At 50.5% G+C, this 24,391-nt stretch overlaps 1 protein-coding gene across 1 annotated transcript; it reads right to left on the bottom strand.

Annotated features, from left to right (window-relative positions):
- Positions 1-14,589: 14,589 nt before the first annotated feature.
- LOC119563797 (butyrophilin subfamily 2 member A2-like) lies at positions 14,590-19,258 on the bottom strand (the record flags this gene model as incomplete). Its single annotated transcript, XM_043529765.1, has 5 exons — positions 14,590-15,431; positions 16,560-16,735; positions 18,148-18,174; positions 18,279-18,299; positions 19,226-19,258. Coding segments are annotated over 5 exons (584 nt in total), but the record flags the coding sequence as incomplete, so codon positions are not given.
- Positions 19,259-24,391: the final 5,133 nt, after the last annotated feature.

The following is a 24,391-nucleotide window of genomic DNA, read 5'->3' as shown; positions in this document are numbered from 1 at the left end:
TCAGTGTGTGAAACTCCAGACTGATCATAGAATCACAGAATATCGGGGTTGGAAGGGACCTCAGGAGGTCATCTAGTCCAACCCCCTGCTCAAAGCAGGACCAATCCCCAACTAAATCATCCGAGCCAGGGCTTTGTCAAGCCTGACCTTAAAAACTTCTAAGGAAGGAGATTCCACCACCTCCCTAGGTAACGCATTCCAGTGTTTCACCACCTTCCCAGTGAAAAAGTTTTTCCTAATATCCAACCTAAACCTCCCCCACTGCAACTTGAGACCATTACTCCTTGTAATGTCATCAGCTACCACTGAGAACAGTCTAGATCCGTCCTCTTTGGAACCCCCTTTCAGGTAGTTGAAAACAGCTATCAAATCCCCCCTCATTCTTCTCTTCCGCAGACTAAACAATCCCAGTTCCCTCAGCCTCTCCTCATAAGTCATGTGCTCCAGTCCGCTAATCATTTTTGTTGCCCTCCGCTGGACTCTTTCCAATTTTTCCACATCCTTCTTGTAGTGTGGGGCCCAAAACTGGACACAGTACTCCAGATGAGGCCTCACCAATGTCAAATAGAGGGGAACGATCACGTCCCTTGATCTGCTGGCAAAGCCCCTACATGTGCATCCCAAAATGCCATTGGCCTTGTTGGCAACAAGGGCACACTGTTGAGTCATATCCAGCTTCTCGTCCACTGTAACCCCAGGTCCTTTTCTGCAGAACCGCTGCCTAGCAATTCGGTCCCTAGTCTGTAGCAGTGCATGGGATTCTTCCATCCTAAGTGCAGGACTCTGCACTTGTCCTTGTTGAACCTCATCAGATTTCTTTTGGATCAATCCTCTAATTTGTCTAGGTCCCTCTGTATCCTATCCCTACCCTCCAGTGTATCTACCTCTCCTCCCAGTTTAGTGTCATCTGCAAACTTGCTGAGGGTGCAGTCCACACCATCCTCCGGATCATTTATGAAGATATTGAACAAAACTGGCCCCAGGACCGACCCTTGGGGCACTCCACTAGATACCAGCTGCCAACTAGACATGGAGCCATTGATCACTACCTGTTGAGTCCGACAATCTATCCAGCTTTCTATCCACCTTATAGTCCATTCATCCAGCCCATACATCTTTAACTTGCTGGCAAAAATACTGTGGGAGACTGTGTCAAAAGCTTTGCTAAAGTCAAGGAACAACACGTCCACTGCTTTCCCCTCATCCACAAAGCCAGATATCTCGTCATAGAATGATGATTAGTTTGAAAGTCAGGACACCCGGGTCCTGTTCCCAACTCTATCCCGACAGGTTGTTTGATGGAAGACAAGGCCCTTCGCCTTTCTCAGCCTTCGTTTCTCCCTCTGTCAGTTCGAGAACAATCCTCTCACACCTGCCTCCTGGTGGGGGGAGGCTGGGGATCTGTGGGGACCTGTTTGAGAGTGTCACTCATAGCAGTGTATCGTAGGAGGTGTCCTATCGGGTTGAGTCATTCCAGAGGATGATGTCATGCAGCAGAACCCCGTTTTCCCAACCTGGCATTACACAGCTTTGCATGTGAACTGAACCAATGGCGCACACAGGTCCAGAAGCCAGCGATTTCTCCTTTGGCCGCTAGATGGCGCGGCAGGCTCCCACTTCCCCCTTCTCCTGGTCAGCGCAATGGGGGTTAGTCTCCCCAAAAAGAACGCCCTTCTCGCTTTGAATGTTCCTTGACGTGCACCCTGTGGACTGTCGGGATACGTGTCCAAAAGTTGCAGGGCTTGTTTCATGGTCTCCACAATGACAATCTTTCTTCCTTTTTAGACGTGACGACCTTTTTGGTCAAGATCCTTGATTATTCAGGGACTTATCCTGGAAGACCCAAAGTATTTGGGACATAAGACTTGTCTGGAAGGGCGCACAGGGCGAAAGTGTTTTTGGCCATAGCAGGTTACTTCTCCCAAGAATGACATCAATCCCCCTTCAAAAGAAGCCCAAAATGAGCTGTTACCAGATTTGCCCTTTACCTTGGGGTACGCCCATTTGTTAGGGTTACTCTTCTGGTAGGGGGGAGATTCTGCAATTCTGTCAATGTACTGCTTGTGTCACTTGTGTTTTCCTATGGAGCGCTACTGCTTCCTTCTGCAGTTCCTTCCCAATGGAGCTACCCTGCAGGACCTCGGTTCCCAGGGCTGGGGTCTTCAAGCCCCCAAATCTGATGAACACACACACACACACACACACACATGAACATAGCATGTCTGAGAGGATTGGGTAATCAGCACTCGCAAGCTGACCCCTTATGTGTCCCTGGACTCAGTCGGCTGGATTGAACAGCAATTTAAAGCTGTTATCCTCATATGTCCTTGGTCTGATGGGGCTGGGCTGAGCAACAGCTTCATCTGCCACCCTCCTATGCCCCAGGTTCAGCACCTCCCTATCCCCACCTTCACACCACCACCATTCTGCTAGTAACCCACCTGATGAGCAAACACCCGAGGATTTTTGGGGCTGCAGGGATCTTTAGCTTGGGTACAAGGAGCGTTGCTGCAGAGTGAATGGAGAAGCCAAAAACACCCATGGAGGTGGGGGGTAAGGGGGAGAGCAATCAGCTTAACCATGAAAGTTATTTATTTCCAGGTAGTAACCTTACAAGGGGAGCCAAACAAAGAAAACTTTTCCAAGATTAAATCTAACTTCAATTTGATTACAAAAGTTAGGGCTAGCAAACGATAACTGATCACATAAGGCAGGGTCAGGAGGCTATACCTAGAGAGAGACAGAGGCACAGAAAGAGACAGATGGATCTCAGCAATCCTTGAAGCTGGAATCGATCAGGGTTCCCAGGTGGCCTTGGTAGCTGAGGGACCAGAGCGCTGGAGCCAGGCAGAGCCCCCAGCACAATCAGTCAGGAAAAGATAATGAGGAGGACTTGTGGCACCTTAGAAACTAACCAATTTATCTGAGCATAAGTTTCATGGGCTAAAGCCCACTTCATCAGATGCATGGAGTGGAAAATATAGAAGGAAGATATATATATGTATAGAGAGAATATGAGAAAATGGGGGTTGCCATACCAGCTCTTAACGAGACCAATCAATTAATTGGGCTATTAGCAGCAGGAGAAAAAAACACTTTTGTTGTGATACCTTAATCGATTGGTCTTGTTAAGAGTTAGAATGGCAACCCCCATTTTCTCATGTTCTCTATGTATATATATCTATATATCTTCCTACTTTATTTTCCACTGCATGCATCTGATGAAGTGGGTTTTAGCCCATGAAAGCTTATGCTCAAATAAATTTGTTCATCTCTAAGGTGCCACAAGTACTCCTCGTTCTTTCTGCTGAAACAAACTAACATGGCTATCACTCTGAAGCCTCACCAAAGGCTCTTATGTAAATTAAGTTGTCATGGCATAAGAGGGAAGATCCTTTCATGGATTGAGAACTGGTTAAAAGACAGGGAACAAAGGGTAGGAATAAGTGGTAAATTCCCAGAATGGAGAGGGGTAACCAGTGGTGAGTCCTAGGACCAATCCTATTCAACTTATTCATAAATGATCTGGAGAAAGGGGTAAACAATGAGGTGGCAAAGTTTGCAGGTGATACTAAACTGCTCAAGATAGTTAAGACCAAAGCAGACTGTGAAGAACTTCAGAAAGATCTCACAAAACTAAGTGATTGGGCAAGAAAATGGCAAATAAAGTGTAATGTGCATAAATGTAAAGTAAGGCACATTGAAAAAAATAACCCCAACTATACATACAATATGATGGGGGGCTAATTTAGCTACAGCTAATCAGGAGAAAGATCTGGGAGTCATCGTGGATAGTTCTCTGAAGACGTCCACGCAGTGTGCAGTGGCAGTCAAAAAAGCAAACGGGATGTTAGGAATCATTAAAAAAGGGATAGAGAATAAGATGGAGAATATCTTATTGCCCTTATATAAATCCATGGTATGCCCACATCTTGAATACTGCATACAGATGTGGACCCCTCATCTCAATAAAGATATACTGGCATTAGAAAAAGTTCAGAAAAGGACAACTAAAATGATTAGGAGTTTGGAACGGGTCCCATATGAGGAGAGATTAAAGAGGCTAGGACTTTTTGACTTGAAAAGAGGAGACTAAGGGGGGATATGATAGAGCTCTATAAAATCATGAGTGGTGTGGAGAAAGCGAATAAGGAAAAGTTATTTACTTGTTCCCATAATATAAGAACTAGGGGCCACCAAATGAAATTAATGGGCAGCAGGTTTAAAACAAATAAAAGGAAGTTCTTCACTCAGCGCACAGTCAACCTGTGGAACTCCTTGCCTGATGAGGTTGTGACGGCTAGGACTATAACAGGATTTAAAAGAGAACTGGATAAATTCTTGGAGGTTAAGTCCATTAATAGCTATTAGTCAGGATGGGTAAGGAATGGTGTCCTTGGCCTCTGTTTGTCAGAGGGTGGAGCTGGATGGCAGGAGAGAGATCACTTGATCATTACCTGTTAGGTTCACTCCCTCTGGGGCACCTGGCATTGGCCACTGTCAGTAGACAGGATACTGGGCTGGCTGGACCTTTGGTCTGACCCAATATGGCCATTCTTACATTCTTATGTTCTTGTGTTTTCAAACAACAGGTCTTGGTTTTGTTTTGGTGTTTCTCCTACCTGTCCACATTTTCATCAGCACACTTTTGTAGCTCCCCTTCTTAGAGTGGCTAAAAATCACAACTAAAGTTTTTATTTAAATTATGACATTTAAATATAGGGTTTTTATGAAAATTTAAATCAAATTTCTTATCTACATATTGCTAGTTCTTCTCTTCCATTTTATGGTCTGAAATTGTCAAAGTGGATGTTTTCTACTTGTTAGTTTTTTTTAGTTTCCTAAGTGTTAATAAGATTTCGGATTTTATGTCGATATTTTTCTACTAAGAAGTTTCACACTTAAAATGCTCATCTGTGTTGAAAAAGACAAGCCCAAAGCCTCATTAATATCCCCTAGTATGAGACTATACAGACGCAGAATTGAAAATCAAGAAGCCTGTGCTCTGTGCCTCCTTGGTCAAGAGCTTTGAGATCTACTAGTAAAAAGCAACTTGGAAGAGGGAGAGGATTTCTGGCAAGGACACTGTACTTCCACAAGTAAAGAGCTGAAATGCTTCAACCCTCAGGTTTTGCAGGTTGAAGTCAATAGTACTTGTGCCCTGAGCATGCTTGAAAACCCTTCCCTTAGGTGGCTAAAGGCAGGCGGAAGAGCCTAATTTTGGGCTCCACTTTTTGAAAACTTTGGCCTGTATAAAAAAATTGCTATTGTAAATTACTGAGAGTTTAAATAACTTTTTATTGTTAAAACAAAATTGTTTTACTTTTGAAGTGACAGATTTTATGCCACCACATGATAAGTTCTTAATGAAAATACACGGAGTCCCTGATGAGGCGAATGCACACTGAACTTCGGACCACGGGGCTGTTTCCGTGAGTAAAGTTCTGTGTCTAAGTGTCTGCAGGACCCGGGAATTAATTTTCAATATTTGGATTTTTGCATATAGCAACCCAGTGGCTGGGAGGTGTGGGGGCTGCGGGCTCTGCGGTGGGGCTGGGGATGAGGAGTTTGGGGTGCAGACAGGGCAGGATTCATGCAGGGGCTTTAGGGGCTGCAGCCCTGGGCTAAGGGGGACTACGCAAAAAGATCTCCAGGCTGCCAGAAGTGCAGATCTTTTTGTGGGGCCTCCTTAGCCCAGGACCCTGGGCTGCGGCCACTAATGTCCCTGGTCCAGCCCTTCCTAGCGGGGAGCTTCGTGCACTGCTGTCCCTCCCCCACCATGCTGGGCTGGAGCTGGAGCTGTGAGTGTCTGCAAGCTGCCCTCGCCTGCAGGCTCCACCCCCACAGCTCCCATTGGCTGGGAACCGCAGCCAATGGGATCTGTGGGGGCGGTGCCTGCAGGCAAACGCAGGGCAGCGCAAGGAGCAACCTTGCCCCCCGGGGCCGCAGCCAGGGACATCCGTGCCGTGCCCGCAGCTGCAGGGTCACTCCGGGGGGAGCAGCGCAGGGCCAGGGCAGGCAAGGAGCCTGCCTCAACCCCAGTGCGCCACCAAATGGGAGCTGCCCCAGGCAAGCACCCCGCACCTCAAGCCCCAGCTCTGAGCCCCCTCCTGCACCCTAACTCCCTCCCAGAGCCCACCCCTACCCCAACCTCCTGCCCTGAGCCCCCTCCTGCACCCTAACTCCCTCCCAGAGCCCACCCCTACCCCAACCTCCTGCCCTGAGCCCCCTCTCGCAGCCTAACTCCCTCCCAGACCCCAGACCCCCACCCCAACCTCCTGCCCTGAGCCCCCTCCCGCGCCCTAACTCTCTCCCAGACCCCCACCCCAACCTCCTGCCTTGAACCCCCTCCCTCACCCTAACTCCCTCCCAGACCCCCATCCCCCCCAACCTCCTGCCCTGAGCCCCCTCCTGCAAACTAACTCCCTCCCAGACCCCCACCCCCACCCCAACCTCCTGCCCTGAGCCCCCTCCTGCACCCTAACTCTCTCCCAGAGCCCACCCCCACCCCAACCTCCTGCCCTGAGCCCCCTCCTGTACCCTAACTCTCTCCCAGACCCCCACCACCACCTCCTGCCTGAACGCCCTCCTACACCCTAACTCCCTCCCAGACCCCCACCCCAACCTCCTGCCCTGAGCCCCCTCCCGCACCCTAACTCTCTCCCAGACCCCCACCCCAACCTCCTGCCCTGAGCCCCCACCTGCAACCTAACTCCCTCCCAGAGCCCACACCCCCCACCCCAACCTCCTGCTCTGAGCCCCCTCCTGCACCCTAACTCCCTCCCAGACCCCACCCCCACCTCCTGCCTGAACCACCTCCTGCACCCTAACTCTCTCCCAGACCCCCACCCCAACCTCCTGCCCTGAGCCCCCTCCTGCACCCTAACTCCCTCCCAGACCCCCACCGCCACCTCCTGCCTGAACCCCCTCCTACACCCTAACTCCCTCCCAGACCCCCACCCCAACCTCCTGCCCTGAGCCCCCACCTGCAACCTAACTCCCTCCCAGAGCCCACACCCCCCACCCCAACCTCCTGCTCTGAGCCCCCTCCTGCACCCTAACTCCCTCCCAGACCCCACCCCCACCTCCTGCCTGAACCACCTCCTGCACCCTAACTCCCTCCCAGACCCCCACCCCAACCTCCTGCCCTGAGCCCCCTTCCGCACCCTAACTCCCTCCCAGACCCCCACCCCAACCTCCTGCCCTGAGCCACCTCCAGCACCCTAACTCTCCCCCAGACCCCCCACCCCCACCCCAACCTCCTGCCCTGAGCCCCCTCCTGCGCCCTAACTCCCTCCCAGACCCCCACCCCAACCTCCTGCCCTGAGCCCCCTCCTGCACCCTAACTCTCTCCCAGACCCCCACCCAACCTCCTGCCCTGAGCCCCCTCCTGCGCCCTAACTCCCTCCCAGAGCCCACACCCCGCACCCCAACCTCCTGCCCTGAGCCCCCTTCCGCACCCTAACTCCCTCCCAGAGCCCACCCCTACCCCAACCTCCTGCCCTGAGCCCCCTCTCGCAGCTTAACTCCCTCCCAGACCCCAGACCCCCACCCCAACCTCCTGCCCTGAGCCCCCTCCTGTACCCTAACTCTCTCCCACAGCCCACCCCCACCCCAACCTCCTCCCCTGAGCCCCCTCCAGCACCCTAACTCCCTCCCAGACCCCCACCCCAACCTCCTGCCCTGAGCCCCCTCCCACGTTCCAAACCCCTGATCCCCAGCCCTGCCCCAGAGCCCGCACCCCCAGTTGGCCCCCTCACCACCTTCCGCACCCACCCCCCTGCCTCAACCTGCAGCCCCTCCTGCGCTCTGAACCCTGCATTTTTCACCACATTCTGGAGCCTGGGACCCACAAAATCGAATAGTCCTGGGCCCAAAGAGGCTGTGCGGGGGCTCAGGCCAGAGGACTCCCCCAAGCTTTCTCCCCACCTGCAACACGGTGCTCTGGGGGGAAGGGGCCTCTCTCCCTTGCCGGGTGCTGGCAGCAGTAAGCTCCGGGGCCAGGAGAGAGGCCTGTGGCAGCCCTTCATCGCCAGCTGGCTCCCCTCCCATCTACCCTTCTCCCCTCCAGGCCCCTGCTGCGTGGCCCTTCATCGCTGGTGTGCGAGCGCGCAGCTGAGAGGGAACTTAGACTCCAACTCGAAGCAGGACCAAGCCCAACTAAATCATCCCAGCCAGGGCTTGGTCAAGCCAGGCCTTAAACACCTCGAAGGAAGGAGATTCCACCACCTCCCGAGGGAACCCATTCCAGTGCTTCACCACCCTCCTAGTCAAATAGTGTTTCCTAATATCCAACCTAAACCTCCCCCACTGCAACTGGAGACCATTGCTCCTTGTTCTGTCATCCGCCACCACTAAAAACAGCCGAGCTCCATCCTCTTCAGGTCGTTGAAGGCTGCTCTCAAATCCCCCCTCACTCTTCTCTTCTGCAGACTAAATAACCCCAGTTCCCTCAGTCTCTCCTCATAAGTCATGTGTTCCAGCCCCCTAATCATTTTCATTGCCCTCTGTTGGACTCCCTCCAATTTGTCCACATCCTTTCTGTAGTGGGGTCCCCAAAACTGGACACAGTACTCCAGGTGTGGCCTCACCAGTGCTGAAGAGAGGGGAAGAATCATTTCCCTTGATCTGCTGGCAATGCCCCTACTAATGCAGCCCAATAGGCCGTTAGCCTTCTTGCTGTTAGCCTTCATGTCCAGCTTCTCGTCCACTATAACCCCTAGATCCTTTTCTGCAGAACTGCTGCCTAGCCATTCGGTCCCTAGTCTGTAGCAGTGCATTGGATTCTTCCGTCCTAAGTGCAGGACTCTGCACTTGTCCTTGTTGAACCTCATCAGATTTCTTTTGGCCCAATCCTTCAGTTTGTCTATCCAGCATAGGGGTAGGGTCCAACTTTTTATTTCTACTTGATAGAATGTTATTTAATAAAATGGATACATTCAGGAGCAAAAAGAAAAGGAGTACTTGTGGCACCTTAGAGACTAACCAATTTATTTGAGCATGAGCTTTCGTGAGCTACAGCTCATGAAAGCTCATGCTCAAATAAATTGGTTAGTCTCTAAGGTGCCACAAGTACTCCTTTTCTTTTTGCGAATACAGACTAACACGGCTGTTACTCTGAAACCTGTCATTCAGGAGCAGTAATGGTCTCGATGAGGTTTGAAATGCAATGTCCTGAGCTTGGCCTTGGGATGACGGTTTATTTGTGACTTTCCTGCTGTGAAGGAGGAGGAATAACATGGGTCTGAGTTTCTCAGATTCATTCATCTGCAGAGGAGACGAATGTGAGAATGGGCCTTCTTGGGGTGAGATGGGACCTTCAGGGAAGTCTCTTGATGTGTTTCTTTTAAATTACGGAGTCTAGCAGGGCTCTGCTGTTTATTCCCTACAGGTATCATGCATTCCTAGATCTAGAAGGTTTAGCTCAGTGGTTCTGAACCCGTGGGCCACTTGCAGCCCAATCAGCACACAGCTGTGGCTCATGTGACATCCTCAGGGCATTCAGGTAGTATTTGTGCTGTGTGGATGCAGCCCACATAAGGAGGGGGCTCAGGACTGGGGCAGAGGGTTGGAGTGTTGTGGGAGAGGGCTCCAGCTGGGGGTGGGGCTCTGGGGTGGCGTTGGGGCTGAGGGGTTTGGGGTGCAGGAGGGGTCTCAGGACTGGGGCAGAGGGTTGGGGTATGGGGAGTGAGGGTTCCTGCTCGGGGTGCAGGCTCTGGGGTGGAGCCAGGGATGAGGGGTACAGGCTGCAGCGGGGAGTGAGGAGTCCCCCCAGCCCTCTCTCTGTGCAGCAGCCCGGGGCCAAGGGAGAGGCACCTCTCCCCGCCTGCACGGCCTTGATACCTGCTGCAAAGCCATGCGGCTTAGAGGGAACTTAGGTAGCTGCCAGACAGCATGAAGGAAACACCACTGAGTGGTGCGATCCCCACAGTCATTGATACAAACAGGCTGCTCCAGGTGTCATGGCAGTCACACAGCCAGACAGCTTTGAACGGGTTGGGAGACACCCCCAGTGATGCCCTGGATGTATGGCTGGAGGAGGAGGAGGAAATTGGGAAGTTACCTCTACATGACATTTTCCTGGAGTGGCTTCCCTGGGTGGAGTGCCACGTCTGGGCTTGGCCGACTAGCATGGGCTGGTGGGGCAGGAGAGTGCTGCAGAGCTGGGAGGAAAGGCTGTGGGAACCGAATGTGGGGAGGTTGAAGTGTAGGTTCCTGGAGACCTGTGCAGCGCTCAGCCCGGAGCTGCAGGGGTGGAGCCCTGACACGAGAGTTCCCCTCGGCCCCAAGAAGCATGTTACACAGCCCTTCAGGCCAGCCCTTGATGCGGTTGTACCACACAGGGTGTGACAAGGGGTGTCTCTGTCCCAGAATCTTTCCACCCCTGAATGTCTTCCCATTATCCACCCCTTCAGCTCCCACGAGAGGTCAGCTGTGTGTGTGAGCCCAAGAGAGTACAATAGCACATGTATACCGGTGCCTTGCCTGGGAGCCCCTCCGTCACTGTCCCGAGGAGTTGGCTGGGAGTCTGCTTTCCTCCAAATGTTCAGTCACGTAGTTCACGCTCTGAGGTTGAGCTACAGGCTGCCTGTCAGCCCCAGAGGCACAAGGAGGTGGCATTCCCTCTGGCTGGGCTCTCACCGAGTTAACCCATTGAGCATTTCGCCCACTTATGCCCTGGTTTTCTGCAGACATTACAGGTCAGGTCTCTGAGAGCCCTTGGATGAGGTCTCCCCGCATCAGCCGCTCCCCCCACTTTGGGTTTATCTGAGTCCCACTTCTGGGGTGCCCCCATTGGTTCCCTTTCCCCAGTCCCCTTTGAGTCTCTCTCGATACCCAGAGCAACTGTCCACAAACTCGTCTGCCAACCCGCCTGCACAACGCAGAGCCTGAGGCTTCTTGTCCACTAACCATCTTTTAAGCTAGTGGGGACAGAGCTCATAGAGTTGTTCCAAACCAGCCTGATTATATAAATCCTCCAGTGTAGTGACACCTGCACCCTTACCTCATTTTTGGAGATACTCTCCCCTCAGAATGGTGGCTTCTATATATGTCACACCCAGGGTCTTCTGCACACCCCAAGACCTTTTCCTATAACCCCAGGTGCCAAGGCATACTTAATCAGTAAAGCCTTTCTGAACCGTTCATAGCCCCACTGCCATAGCCCCCATTCGGCTGTATGCCTCTGTACCTTTAGGGCCAAGGAAGGGAGTGAGACTGCAGAGTTGTCTGCAGGATCAACCTGGTTCAAATCACATGCCTTCTCAAAGGCTATGAGGTAGGCATCCATATCCCCCCTCCTTATCTGGAGCAACCATTTAGGATCTAGGCTCCCTGTGGACTTGGCATCCCAGGGTCTTTCCCCACTTTCCCCTCTGTGGGTCCTCTTGCCCCTCCACTTCTCTAGCTGTAGTTCATGCTTTTCCTGCTTCTCCTCATGCTCTGCCAGCTCCTTCGCCTTCAGCTGTAGCTCCCACCTCTTCTAATCTATCAAAGGGGACCTGAATCATGAGGGCACCTTGCTGGACGGGGAACTGGCTCTTGGGGGCATCCTGCTGCCGCCTCTGTTGCTCTCAGGCCTCACTGGAAAACCCACCTGGGTCTGGAACCTGTTTCTTGGTCCTTTCATCTGTCTCCAGAAGGCTTAGCCCTCTCCCTGGACAGGGTTTGTCATGCTCTTCCTAGGGAGGTGGCCTAACCAGCCCCAAACGAGGGCCTAGGTTATATGCCATTTTCTTGTTGTTTCCTTTGACTACCCTTGTTTTACTGCTGCAAGTCACTTATTGCAAAATACTACTGGTGCATTCAGCATCCCACCTCTGCCACCAACTGTCATGGATCCAGGGGATCAGTTCTACACCCCCAGCTTTGGAACAGGCTCCAGGAGGAACCCCGTCAGTCCACCAGACCCTCCAGGGGGCCCACTCGGCCTGCAGGATAAGCAACACTGCTTCACCGCCTCCTTCGATAGGACCTTTAGCACTGCTGGGTCACAGCGGGATTTCTGTTCAGCAAGTCCTACGGTGATAGACTACGTCCTGGTAGAGACTTGTCCGCTCCTCAGGGATTAATGCACCTCAGCAAGCATTTGCAGTGACACTCACATCATGTTGTCAAAACAGTCGGGTCTATTAATCAACTGGACTCAGCATAGGCCGTCCTTAGGTTGGCACAGAGAACTGAAGGTTAAAGCACAGTTCAAGTCCATTCTGGCTTGCCCAGAGCCCAGCCACGTTGTAGTGAACCCCATTGCTCAAGTTCTGGCTGTCTCTCAGTCTGACCTTCTTGGTCAGACTCCAGGGGAAAGCACGACTCCTTCCAGCAATGAGCTTTGATCCCCCACCTCACACCTTTCTCATCTTTGTTCTCGAGCTGGGGGATGTTGCTCAGCTTCCCTGTTGTGAAGTGGGGAAATCCATCTCCTCTGGGTCATTGGTTGCTAGGCAACAATGTCTTGGTGATGGGCTTTGCCATTGTCTTCACACTGGGGCTTGCCTCAGCCAGTCTTTTCCCAATGACCCATTTAGTCTCAGCTAGGTAACATTCATACCATGTCTCTTAGCCTGCCCTGAGCGCAAACAATCCTGCCTCCCACTGGCATCAATGCAACAGTACAGAACATTCCCGCTGCATGATACAGCTCTCTGGTCAGACCGAGCGCTCCGGGGGCAGGGACCTGTCTGTGCTCTTTGTCTGTAGAGCTCCTAGCACCAGAGGGCCCCGATCCTGACTGGGGCCTCTAGGCACTGCTGTGCTGTAAACAAATAATACCAGTAATGGACTGGTAATAACATGCAAGGGCTTGACCAAAGCTGTCCAAACTTTACCGAGACCCTTTCCACAGCATTCACCGTGGGGAGGAATACAAGGGTGGGAATTACACACACACACACACACACACACACACATCCTCCAGAGTTTGTCCAGCTGTACTTGGAGATGGGTTGGAGTGGCTGCACTGGACTGGTGCCCAGGAGAGGCTGCACAGTCCTGGGGGTAGCGGCTGCTTGTGGCCAGGTGGTATTAGAGCACATGGCCATGGTAAAGGGGCAGATCTGGGAGGGAACCTGTCCTGGTTACAGGGTGACCGGCACCTCTGGCCCCTCTCTGGGCTCTCTGAGTGAACCCTTGCAGTGTCCGGGCTTGTAATGGCCTGGTAAACTGTACTATACAGTTCAGCCACTAGGTGGTGCTGTGTGTAACAGACCTTATATAAGCTAACCTCCGCCATGCTGGGCAGAGCATGAAAGGATCTTGTGGCAGGCGCATCTGTGGTGTCTCTCTGAGCCGGAGGCTCTGTAGCCAGGCCAGCTCTAGTACTGGAGCCTGATCTGCTGGTAGCAGCCCTGGAACCTGCCATCTCCCAGGGGTACATGACAGGCCTTGTACCTGTGTTTCCATGTGTATATATATCTGCCCACTTGAAGTTTCCACTTCATGCATCTGATGAAGTGGGTTCCAGCCCATGAAAGTTTATGTCCAAATAAATTTGTTAGTCTTTAAGGCGCCACAGGATTCCTCATTGTTTTTGCTGAAACAGACTAACATGGCTATCCCTCTCAAACACGTTTAATAGTGAGGGTAATTAACTATTGGAACCATTTACCCAGGTTCGTGGTGGATTTTCCATCACTGACAATTTTTAAATCAAGAGTAGATGATTTTTTAAAAAAATATCTGCTCTAGTTCGAGCAGGAATTATTGTGGGGCAGGTCCCTGGCCTGTGTTACACAGGAGTCCAGACAAGCTGATCACAACAGTCCCTTCTGGCCTTGGAATCTGTGAACCTGTGAAAACAATGATCAAATCCAGGTCACAACTGAGACTGACTCCATAAGTCAGTGGGTTAACAATGATGTTGGTTTGGGTCATCAGCTCCTTAAATCATCCAGTTAATGGAGGAGATGATCAGATCCTGCGGCTAACATAAGAAAGCACTGCTTTCCTTTCATCCTGCAGCAGGAGATGGGAGAAGGCGGCTGTTTTGATTTAAGGAAATCCTGTTTAGACACCAGAGACACTGGAACCGAGGTGGGTGGGGGTGGCGAAGGCTAGCGCCCCCTCAAGGGCAGTATTATGAGGCTGGGGAAGTATTATGAGACTGATCTAGTTTTTGCCCCCATGCTTTGTTCCGCTCAGGCTGGGTGGGGCTCCATGGCTTTGGCATGTAAGAGTCTAGTCTCCTGTGGGCTGCAATAGTTTGGTTTAATCTTCGATGTTGGGCTTGATGTGAGTGTGCTGGGTGTGTTGGTGGCCTGTGATATAGAGGAGGTCTGACTGGATGATCTCATGGTCCTTCTGGCCTAAAACTCTAAATTTAGCTGGTATAGGACATACCTGTCATTTTGGGTTTAGGTTAAGCCTTCCTGGATGCTGTGAACCCTATGATCAACACTCATCCAGAGAACCGGAGCTCCCTCCATTCCTCTGACTCCATTTCTTTCACCAATAATGTCACAGAACATGGTTACTGGTTAGGAATCTGCTTTCTTGGAGCCTTTTATCCAGTTTGGACAATCTGATGTTTTGGGACAGGGTTTGACACATGTTCTTACCCCTTCCACTCATCAATGATGATCAGTTGATAAATTACAGTACTAAGAATCAGGAAACATTCATTGATTATGTGCAATTACAGGTGTTAATTAGAGCTGAACAAAAGTTTTCATTCAAAAAATATCTTGAGGAAATTTGGCCAGTTTACAAAAAGAGATTTTTTTGTGAAAACATTTGGATTTTCTTGAGGGGTTTTTTTTTTTTTTTTTTGCATTATTACAAAATTTTCAACTTAAACCTTTTATTTGGGTGGAGGGGTCCTATGATGTATTGTTTATCGGGATCTGTTCTATTCTGTGTAGCTTCTTACACCACACTCATCGCCATAATATCAGGATTTCTTCTGCTTTGCCAATTTTGAGCCCTCAGCTTAGTCAAATGGTAGGATTTTCAAAACTGAAATATTCATTCTGGAAAATTCCAAGTTTTGAGAAGAATAAAAAAATAATGGAAAATATTTAAAAATGAAAAATTAGTCCATTTCAGAAAACAACAGAACAAAAAACGTCTTTGACCAGTGAGAGGTGCTATCCCCACAATGCCATATCTCAGGGACACAGCGTGATTGGGGAGTAGACCCAGAAGAAAGGGTGGAGCTGCCCAGTGAAAGAGGTGGTGAAAGTGTAGATTGGGGCCTCCATACCAGGATGATAAAATGACACCAGGCCCCGCTCATAGTCCAGATACACTCCGATCTTCCCAGGGCTCCCAGTCAGGGACAGCAGGGTCTCTGGGGAGGTGCAAGCCCGGTAATGGCTCCCAAACTGATCCATGGCCCAGATCCTCTCCTCAGGAGAAAAGCTGATCCAGCCCTTCTTCCTGACAGATTCTTTGGCCACCCCCACAGCCCAGGCCCTACCACCTCCGACCGCTACCTCCCAGTATTCAGAGTAACAGCCGTGTTAGTCTGTATTCACAAAAAGAAAAGGAGTACTTGTGGCACCTTAGACTCTAACCAATTTATTTGAGCATAAGCTTTCTTGAGCTACAGCTCACTTCATCGGACACTCCCAGTAGTGTCTCCCCGAGGCAAACCCTTCCGAGCCCAGCACGCAGGTTTCACTGTCAAATCTCTCAGGGTTGTCAGGCATGTCCTGCTGCAGGCCCCTCCATTTCACAGATCGCCGATTCTCAGAGACCTTGAGGCTGGGATGAGCCGTGTCCGGATCCAGACTCACCATCGCTGCAGAGATGGAGCAGAGCATCAGGAGCAGAGCCCAGTCCAGCTGAACAAAAGTTTTCATTCAAAAAATATCTTGAGGAAATTTGGCCGGTTTACAAAAAGAGATTTTTTTGTGAAAACATTTGGATTTTCTTGAGGGGTTGTTTTTTTTTTTGCATTATTACAAAATTTTCAACTTAAACCTTTCATTTGGGTGGAGGGGTCCTATGATGTATTGTTTATTGGGTTCTGTTCTATTCTATGTAGCTTCTTCCACCACACTCATCACCATAATATCAGGATTTCTTCAGCTTTGCCAATTTTGAGCACGCAGCTTAGTCAAACAGTAGGATTTTCAAAATTGAAAATATTCATTCTGGAAAATTCCAAGTTTTGAGAAGAATAAAAAAATAATGGAAAATATTTAAAAATGAAAAATTAGTCCATTTCAGAAAACAACAGAACAAAAAACGTCTTTGACCAGTGAGAGGTGCTATCCCCACAATGCCATATCTCAGGGAAACAGCGTGATTGGGGAGTAGACCCAGAAGAAAGGGTGGAGCTGCCCAGTGAAAGAGGTGGTGAAAGTGCAGATTGGGGCCTCCATACCAGGATGATAAAATGACACCAGGCCCCGCTCATAGTCCAGATACACTCCGATCTTCCCAGGGCTCCCAGTCAGGGACAGCAGGGTCTCTGGGGAGGTGCAAGCCCGGTAATGGCTCCCAAACTGATCCATGGCCCAGATCCTCTCCTCAGGAGAAAAGCTGATCCAGCCCTTCCTCCTGACAGATTCTTTGGCCACCCCCACAGCCCAGGCCCTACCACCTCCAACCTCTACCTCCCAGTAGCGTTTCCCCGAGGCAAACCCTTCCGAGCCCAGCATGCAGGTTTCACTGTCAAATCTCTCAGGGTTGTCAGGCATGTCCTGCTGCAGGCCCCTCCATTTCACAGATCGCCGATTCTCAGAGACCTTGAGGCTGGGATGAGCCGTGTCTGGATCCAGACTCACCATTGCTGCAGAGGTGGGGCAGAGCATCAGGAGCAGAGCCCAGCCCATCTGCATAGGTGCTGACTCCGTGGGTGCTACAGGGCTGGAGCACGCACGGGGAAAAATTAGCGGGTGCTCTGCACCCATCGGCAGCCAAGCTCCGCCCCCTCACCTCACCTCACCTCACCTCTGCCTCCTCCCCTGAGCATGCTGTGTCCCTGCTTCCCCTAGCTCCCAGTGCTTGCAGCCACAAAACAGCTGTTTCGTGGCGTAACAAGCTCTGGGAGGGAGGGGGGAGGAGCAGGAATGTGGCACACTCAGGGGAGGAGGCGGAGCCAGGGAGGGGATCTGGGGAAGGAGTCCAATAGGGGCAGGGAGGGGGCAGAGCTGGGGCGGGGACTTTGGGGAAGGGGTTGGAATGGGGCGGGGCAGGGGTGGAGTCAGGGCAAGGCTGGGGGTAGAGGAGGGGTTGAGCACCCACTGGCACCAGCAGAAGTTGGTGCCTATGCCCATCGAGGCTGTTTCCCATCCTCCCGCCAGCTCTGTCTTGGCTAGGACACTCTCTGATTTCCCGCCTCTAACTCCCAGGGATCTGCTTCTCTGCATTTCACTGCAGCTCTCCTCCCAGGCAATAGGGGCAAATAGTTCCCCTGGAAGAGCTGGAGATGCCTCTAGCTCCCATTGGGCCTGTCTGTAACCTCTCCAGAGGCCCCAATGAGGAACGAGCTCAGGTGTTACACACACGGACATCATTTCAACCATTAAAAGAACTCAGTAGTCACCTACCACAAAATCTGTGCTGTGGGGCCGCTACCACGTCTCCACAGCTAAGACAGCAACTGAGTTTCCAGTCTACACCTGAGTTGGGAACCCTCTATTCTAATACCCACAAAGTCGTATCAGACTCAAATTTGGTAGATTTGGTCCAGGTCTGAGGTAGAATTTTTCTACCATATTTGAACTGAATTGGCCAAAGGGCTACTGATTGACAACTCCGTAAAAACAGAGATTTCACCAGAGTCCAAAAAGCATTAAGACAATTACCCGCAGCCAGTTAAGGTAATTTACACAGTTTCCTAGAACCCTTCTAGTTCATGAAGTTAATTAATAACAACACAACACATGAGAATTCACCATATGTGTCCAGTAAAACCCCAACTCTGAACCATAATTACCAACTGCTGCGAGCACCTACCCCCCTGAATTGACAGCAGGTAAGTTCCCGGCCTTAGGAGCACTCTGAGTTATTGCAGTTACACTGGAGAGCTCGGGACTCCATACTTAAGTGTGAGCATTTGTTTTATGCAAGTAAACTGGGGACGAATCTGGCATTTTCATTGACCATACTGCTCTTTCCCTGTGACTTCTGGCATGTGCGCATTTGCTGGGCAGCAGAGTGGTGCAGGGGGCCTGACATTAAAATACCAGCTTCACTTACCTGCATTTTTGCTGACTTTACTCCAGCCTGAAATCAAACACACCAAGAGGTGAGCACTCCCCGGAGCATGGACTGCTGGCATAGGACACAATGTCATATGGGGTGGGGGAAAGGGGACACATGGCACTTACCAAGTTCAGCCAGGGATTTCTCTGCAAACAGAGAGACATGGGTATGCAGTCAGTTCTACAACAGCTCCTGGGTTAGGGAATGTGCCTTTAAAGGACCACTTTGGCCTCTCCACTGTGCTCTCTGCTGCCCTCTTTCCGCCCAGGTCTCCTGGCCTGAGCTCCATCCTCATAGAGCTCTTAGTGGCTTTGGGCACTGTTGATTACACCCCCCTTCTTGGCATCTGACCCTCGCTGGGCTCCTATGGCCCTGCCCTAGCTGGGCTCACCTGTGGTGTAGTGTCCACACTCCCCAGGTGCCAAGCAGCCTGGTGAGGGCCTAGGCCCTGATAACATGGAAGTGAGAGTTTAATGAGCTAACCCTTGGCCCTGGACACTGGATCTCAGCTCATGGGCCCAGCAACATTAGCTGGCTCCTTCTCACTGAGTTTGTGCCTCAAAGTGTCAGAGAGTGCTAGGAGACTTTGGGACTGCGCTGAGCCCCTGTTTCCAGGGCATCAGAATCCCCCCCACCCCTCCATTCCTTTAAATTCAGTAGCAAAAAGGTACATGGGCCCAGGCAGACCCAAAAGTTTTGGATATGGACATTCCCCTGTGTGCAGATTTTAAAGGAAGGGGCTGAAATCAGGCTTATGATGGAAACTGAGCAGCAACCTTATCTATGGCGCAGTTACCCCACTCTATGATTAGTCAGAGCTCCCCATCCGTTTGATTCCCAGAGCCTCTCCTAACAGATAGTGCAGAGACAAAAGCCAAAGTCTGTCTGACTATGTACAGTGAGAGAAAATTGTTCAAGCCTCCGGAGAGCCCAGACATTTACCTCTCTCATTCTCCAGCTCAGCGCGCAGAATCTCTGGAAGAGAAAAGGAAGAAAGAGGCGAGGTTTCATCTTGTTGCATTAACTGGGTTATTCCTACTGTTATTTCAGGGAACTTTTCCCAGGAACTTACCTCTCTCTTTCTCCACTTTCAATCGCAGGTTTTCTAAAGAAAGAAGAGTGAAAGAGGTGAGATTCCGGGGGCCAATGGTCCCCTCTCATACTAGCAAAGAGCTGCCATTTTACAGAACATCATAGATTCACAGAGTTCAGGGCCAGAAGGGTTGTAGTCTGACCTCCTGTACATCACAGACCTTAGACCCTCACTCAGTCACCGCTGTACCAGGCCTAAGGTTACAGTTTAGTCACGGGTATTTTTAGAGAAAGTTGTGGACAGGTCATGGGCAATAAACAAAAAAATTCACCACCTGTGACCAGTTCATGATTTATACTATAAGTACCCCTAAGTAAATCTTAGCGGGGCTGCTGCTGGAGGGGGAGCAGGGCCAGTGGGACCAGCTGCCAGGGGCCACTGAGCAGCAGCTGCTTCAGCCGCCCGAGGGACCACTGCTCAGGCGCTCTCTGGGGCCAGCCCCACAGGCTGCTGGTCAGGTGGTCCCCGGAGCCAGCTGCCCTGGGCCACTCCAGCAGTGGCTGGCAGTCAGTGCAGCTGGCTGTGGGGCTGTCTGAACAACTGACTAACCTCATTTGAAAAAAGACGTTGAAAAACTGGAAAGGATGCAGAAAAGAGCCACAAAAATTATTTGAGGGCTGGAAAAAATGCCTGACAGTGAGAGACTGACTTATAGTAATGGGATTATTCACACACGTAAAGTTAAGCCTAAATCTAGCTGAATTGGGGCCCTGAGCTCTCTGGGCCTCAGTTCCCTGAGTGTAAAATGGGATAAGAAAGGGATCCTCGCCTTGTGCAGTAACTGCAGTTCTTCGAGGTGTGTGTTACTCCATGCTCTGTGTATTCACAGCCCTGCGCCTCACGTCGGAGATTTTAGGTAGCCGTTTCTGTTCGGCCCACACGTACGCTCTCCCCATCTCGTGCTCCGCATTAGGTCAATATAGCGCTGTGCAGACAAACTGCCCCCAGTTCCTTCTCTACCACAGAGCTCATAGGTAAGAGCTCCAAAGCAGAGGGGCAGGAGGGCAAGTAGTGGAGCACCCACAGGGACACATCTCAGAGAGCCACAGTTACGGCACCAGGTGAGTCACCCTTTCTCCTTCTTTCAGCGGTGTCTCTGTGGGTGTCTCGGCGACTCTGCAGCAGTACCGGTAACGGAGGGGTGGGGTTCAGAGTTGAGTCTAGTCCTGAGCATCAGACACTGGAATAAAATATAGCAGAGGATGCAGGGGTGCTGGAACTGGGGGGAATCAAGGGGTCAGGCCCTCCCCCCACTTTTTGCCAGCTGTAAAGGCAAGTGACGGTGGGGAGAGGAGTGAGCAGCAGGCGGGGTTTTGGGGGGAAGAGGGAGTGATGCTGGGGTTTTGGGGGAAGGGTTGGCGCAAGGTCAGGGGCTTGGGGAGAAGAGGTAGTGTGAGGTCAGGGCCTTGGGGGCAATGGGTGGCGTGAGCACGGGGAGAAAGGGGCGGGGCCTCAGGCGGGGCATGGCATGTGGGGTGCAGCCACAGTTCAGGTCCCTTAGATCTGTCTGCAATGGAGAGAAGTAGTCTGCGAGATTTCCTGAAGGGCTTAATCCTCACCAAATAAAAGGACTCTCCTGACATTGAGAGTGTGTAGTGTCACCTCCCTTTTATCCTGGTGTGGTTTTGGAAAGAAAGTGGGGAGATGGATTAAACCGGTTTATGTGGAAGTGTGAAGATATTTTCAGTAGGAATGTGGGGTACAGTCATAATGTAACCTCATCTTCTAAAACAACTGTAAACAGGGGGTATACCAATAGAGCCCCTATCTCTCCCACTCTCCGTGCAGACATAATGGCCACTAGGATTGTAGTTTCCATAGAAAGGTGTAGAAGAGAGCAGGAGGCCATGGGTTCGAAGGGAAGTCTTGTAAGAAACCGAAGGACGTGGTTGAGGTCTCATGACAGTGTAGAACATCTGATTGTGAAGACTGCAAAGAGCTACAAAAGGATCTCACAAAACTGGATGACTGGGCAACAAAATGGCAGATTAAATTTTGATAAATGTTGATAAATGAAAAGTAATGCACACTGGAAAACATAATCCTAACTATACATGTACAATGATGGGGTCTAATTTAGCTGTTGCCAGTCAAGAAAGAGATCTTGGAGTCATTGTGGATAGTTTTCTGAAATCATCCACTCAGTGTGCAGCGGCAGTCAAAAAAGCAAACAGAATGTTGGGAATCATCAAGAAAGGGATCGATAATATGACAGAAAATATCATATTGCCTCTATATAAATCCATGGTTCACCCACACCTTGTTTACTGTGCAGATGTGGTCGCCCCACCTCAAAAAAGACACATTGGAATTGGAAAAGGTTCAGAAAAGGGCAACAAAAATGATTAGGGGTATAGAACGGCTTCCGTATGAGGAGAGATTAATAAGACTGGGACTTTTCAGCTTGGAAAAGAGGCGACTAAGGGGGGATATGATAGAGGGCTATGAAATCATGAGTGGTATAGAGAAAGTAAATAAGGAAGTGTTATTTACTCCTTCTCATAATACAAGAACAAGGGGCCACCAAATGAAATTAATAGGTAGCGGGTTTAAAACAAACACAAGAAAGTATTTTTTCATGCAACGTGCTGTCAACCTCTGGCACTCCTTATCAGAGGGTGTTGTGAAGGCCAAGACTATAACAGGGTTCAAAAGGGAGCTAGATAGATTCATGGTGGCTAAGTCCATCAATAGCTATTAGCCAGGATGGGCAGGAATGGTGTCCCAAGCCTCTGTTTGCCAGAAGCTGGGATTGGGTGACAGGGCATGGATCACTTGAGGATAACCTGTCTGTTCATTCCCTTTGGGGCACCTGCCATTGGCCACTGTCGGAAGGCAGGATACTGGGCTAGATGGACCTTTGGTCTGACCCCATCTGGCCGTTCTTATGCTCTTATGTTCACACCAACATCTCAGCAGCTCACCTCTTGGGCACACAGAACACTCCTGCGGACACTCTCAGCAGGAACTTTTCCCAGGATCACAAATGAGAAATAGACCTTTCCATTCTCCACAGCATATTTCTACATTGGGGAGTCCCAAAGATAGACTTATTCCCCACAGCCAGAAACAAGAAGTGCTCCCAGTTCTGCTTCAGAGCTGTCCTGGGTCATCACTCTCTCGGAGATGCCTTTCTCCTACATTGGAACACAGGTCTCCTCTATGCCTTTCCTCCAATTCCTCTAATGTCAAAGGTCTTGCTTGAGGAAAGAAAAGAAAGGGCCAGGGTTACACTTACAGACCCCTTGTGGCCATGACAAACGTGATTCCCATGCCGTACTCAACTGGCGATTTGCATGCCAATCACTCACCAGCTGTTCCTCATCTCCCCTCTCAGGATACTGGCAAGGTCCATCACCCCAATCGACAGGTTCTCCAACTCAGTGCTTCCAACGCTTAGAAATGACCTGCTCTGAGTATGTAAAGACCATGTCTACTCAATAGTGGGAGAGATTCCAGCTCTGGCGTGACTGGAAACATGTTACCTCTCCACTACCACTTGTGGTAGATTGCATCCTAGAACTGAAAATGTCAGGGTTATCGCTACGCTCCCTGGAAGTGCATCTCACTGCCATCACCCCCTTCCATCGTAAGACGACAACAAGATGATGTCTCAGGGCATGAGTAAACCTTGCCACAAATAAGAACATAAGAACGGCCAGACTGGGTCAGACCAAAGGCCCATCAAGCCCAGTATCCTGTCCTCCGACAGTGGCCAATGGCAGGTGCCCCAAAGACCTCTATCATATCCCCCCTTAGTCACCTCTTTTCCAAGCTGCAAAGTCCCAGCCTGATTAATCTCTCCTCGTACGGAAGCTGTTCTATGGGGTGGTGAATGCACCTGGTCCAGAGTGTTACTGCCTTGGTACAAAGGGAAGTTGAGCCTGCTCTTCCCTAGTGATTTATGTAAAACATACATGCAGTGTTGTCTGTCATAATCTTTAGATGCTTGCCCCAGTCAGTGGGAGGAAATGTGAACAAGCTTTCCTGACTGCTCTGAGTTCCAGTAAGTAGATATGCAATGTGGATTCGAAGGGGAACCATTTGCCTTGACTAATGTTGGTGTCCAGGAGGGCTCCCCATCCCAGTAGGTATGCATCTGTTATTATTAACATTGGGGGTGGTTGAGTGAAGGGAACTCCTGAGCAGACATTGTGAGGGTCTTTCCACCAGTTGAGGGAGTTTTTGACTGTTGAGGGCACCAATAGAAGTTTGTTTATACTGTGTGTGCTTGGTATGTGCTGAACCACAGCTGAAGCCAGTACATGTGGAGTCTCACGTGATTTATTACAAAGGTGCCTGCCACCATGTGTCCCAGTAGTTGAAGACTATTTCTGACCAAGGTTTGAGGGTTGGCCTGTCCTGTTGAGATTAAGTTGTCTCAGGTGTTGAACCTGCATAAGGGGAGGAAGGCTTTGGCCTCTGCTCCATCTAGGTAGGCCCCTATAAATTCCAGATGTTATATTGGAGTTAATATGGTCTTTTGGATGTCTACTTTTAGAGCCAGTTGGAAGAATAGGTCCACAGTCTTTTGTGGGGGCGTCAAAGCATCATCAAAGGAGCATGCTTTGAGCAGGCAATCATCTAGATACAGAAATATTATCACTCTTTGTTTGCGAAGGAGCACCACAACCATAGAAAGGACCTTTGAGAACACTCTGGGTGCAGACAATGAAAGAGGTCTTGTCCCAGAGTGAATACTAGAAACCTTCTGTGGATCGCGATATGGAAGTAAGCATCTTGTAGGTCAAGGGTCGAGAACCAGTCCCCATGGTCCAGAGATGGGATTATTGCTGCCAAAGTAACCTTCTTGAAGCGTTGTATCTTTACAAATCTGTTGAGTGATCTTAGATCCAGAATGTGTCTCCAATCACCATTCTTTTTCAGTATCTGGAAGTACTTGGAGTTGAAGCCCTTCCCACTGTGTTGAGTAGGAACTGGTTCTACAGCACCTAGGTTCAGAAGATAGCTTGTTTCCTGATGTAAAAGCTGCTCATGAGAAGGGTTCCTGAGGAGGGTCGGGGGGGAGCAGTAGCCAGGAGTGAGGGAGGTAAAATGGATCAAATATCCTGTGGAGATGATCTCCAAAACCCACTTGGTCCCAGTTTTGATGAAAAAGAGTAAGGCAGTTGCCAAAGTAGTGGT

The sequence above is a fragment of the Chelonia mydas genome, chromosome 15 (assembly GCF_015237465.2).
Source record: "Chelonia mydas isolate rCheMyd1 chromosome 15, rCheMyd1.pri.v2, whole genome shotgun sequence".
Lineage (NCBI taxonomy): Eukaryota > Metazoa > Chordata > Testudines > Cheloniidae > Chelonia > Chelonia mydas.
Note: the sequence above shows the minus strand (reverse complement) of the source record. Positions and strands in the feature narration are given on the sequence as shown.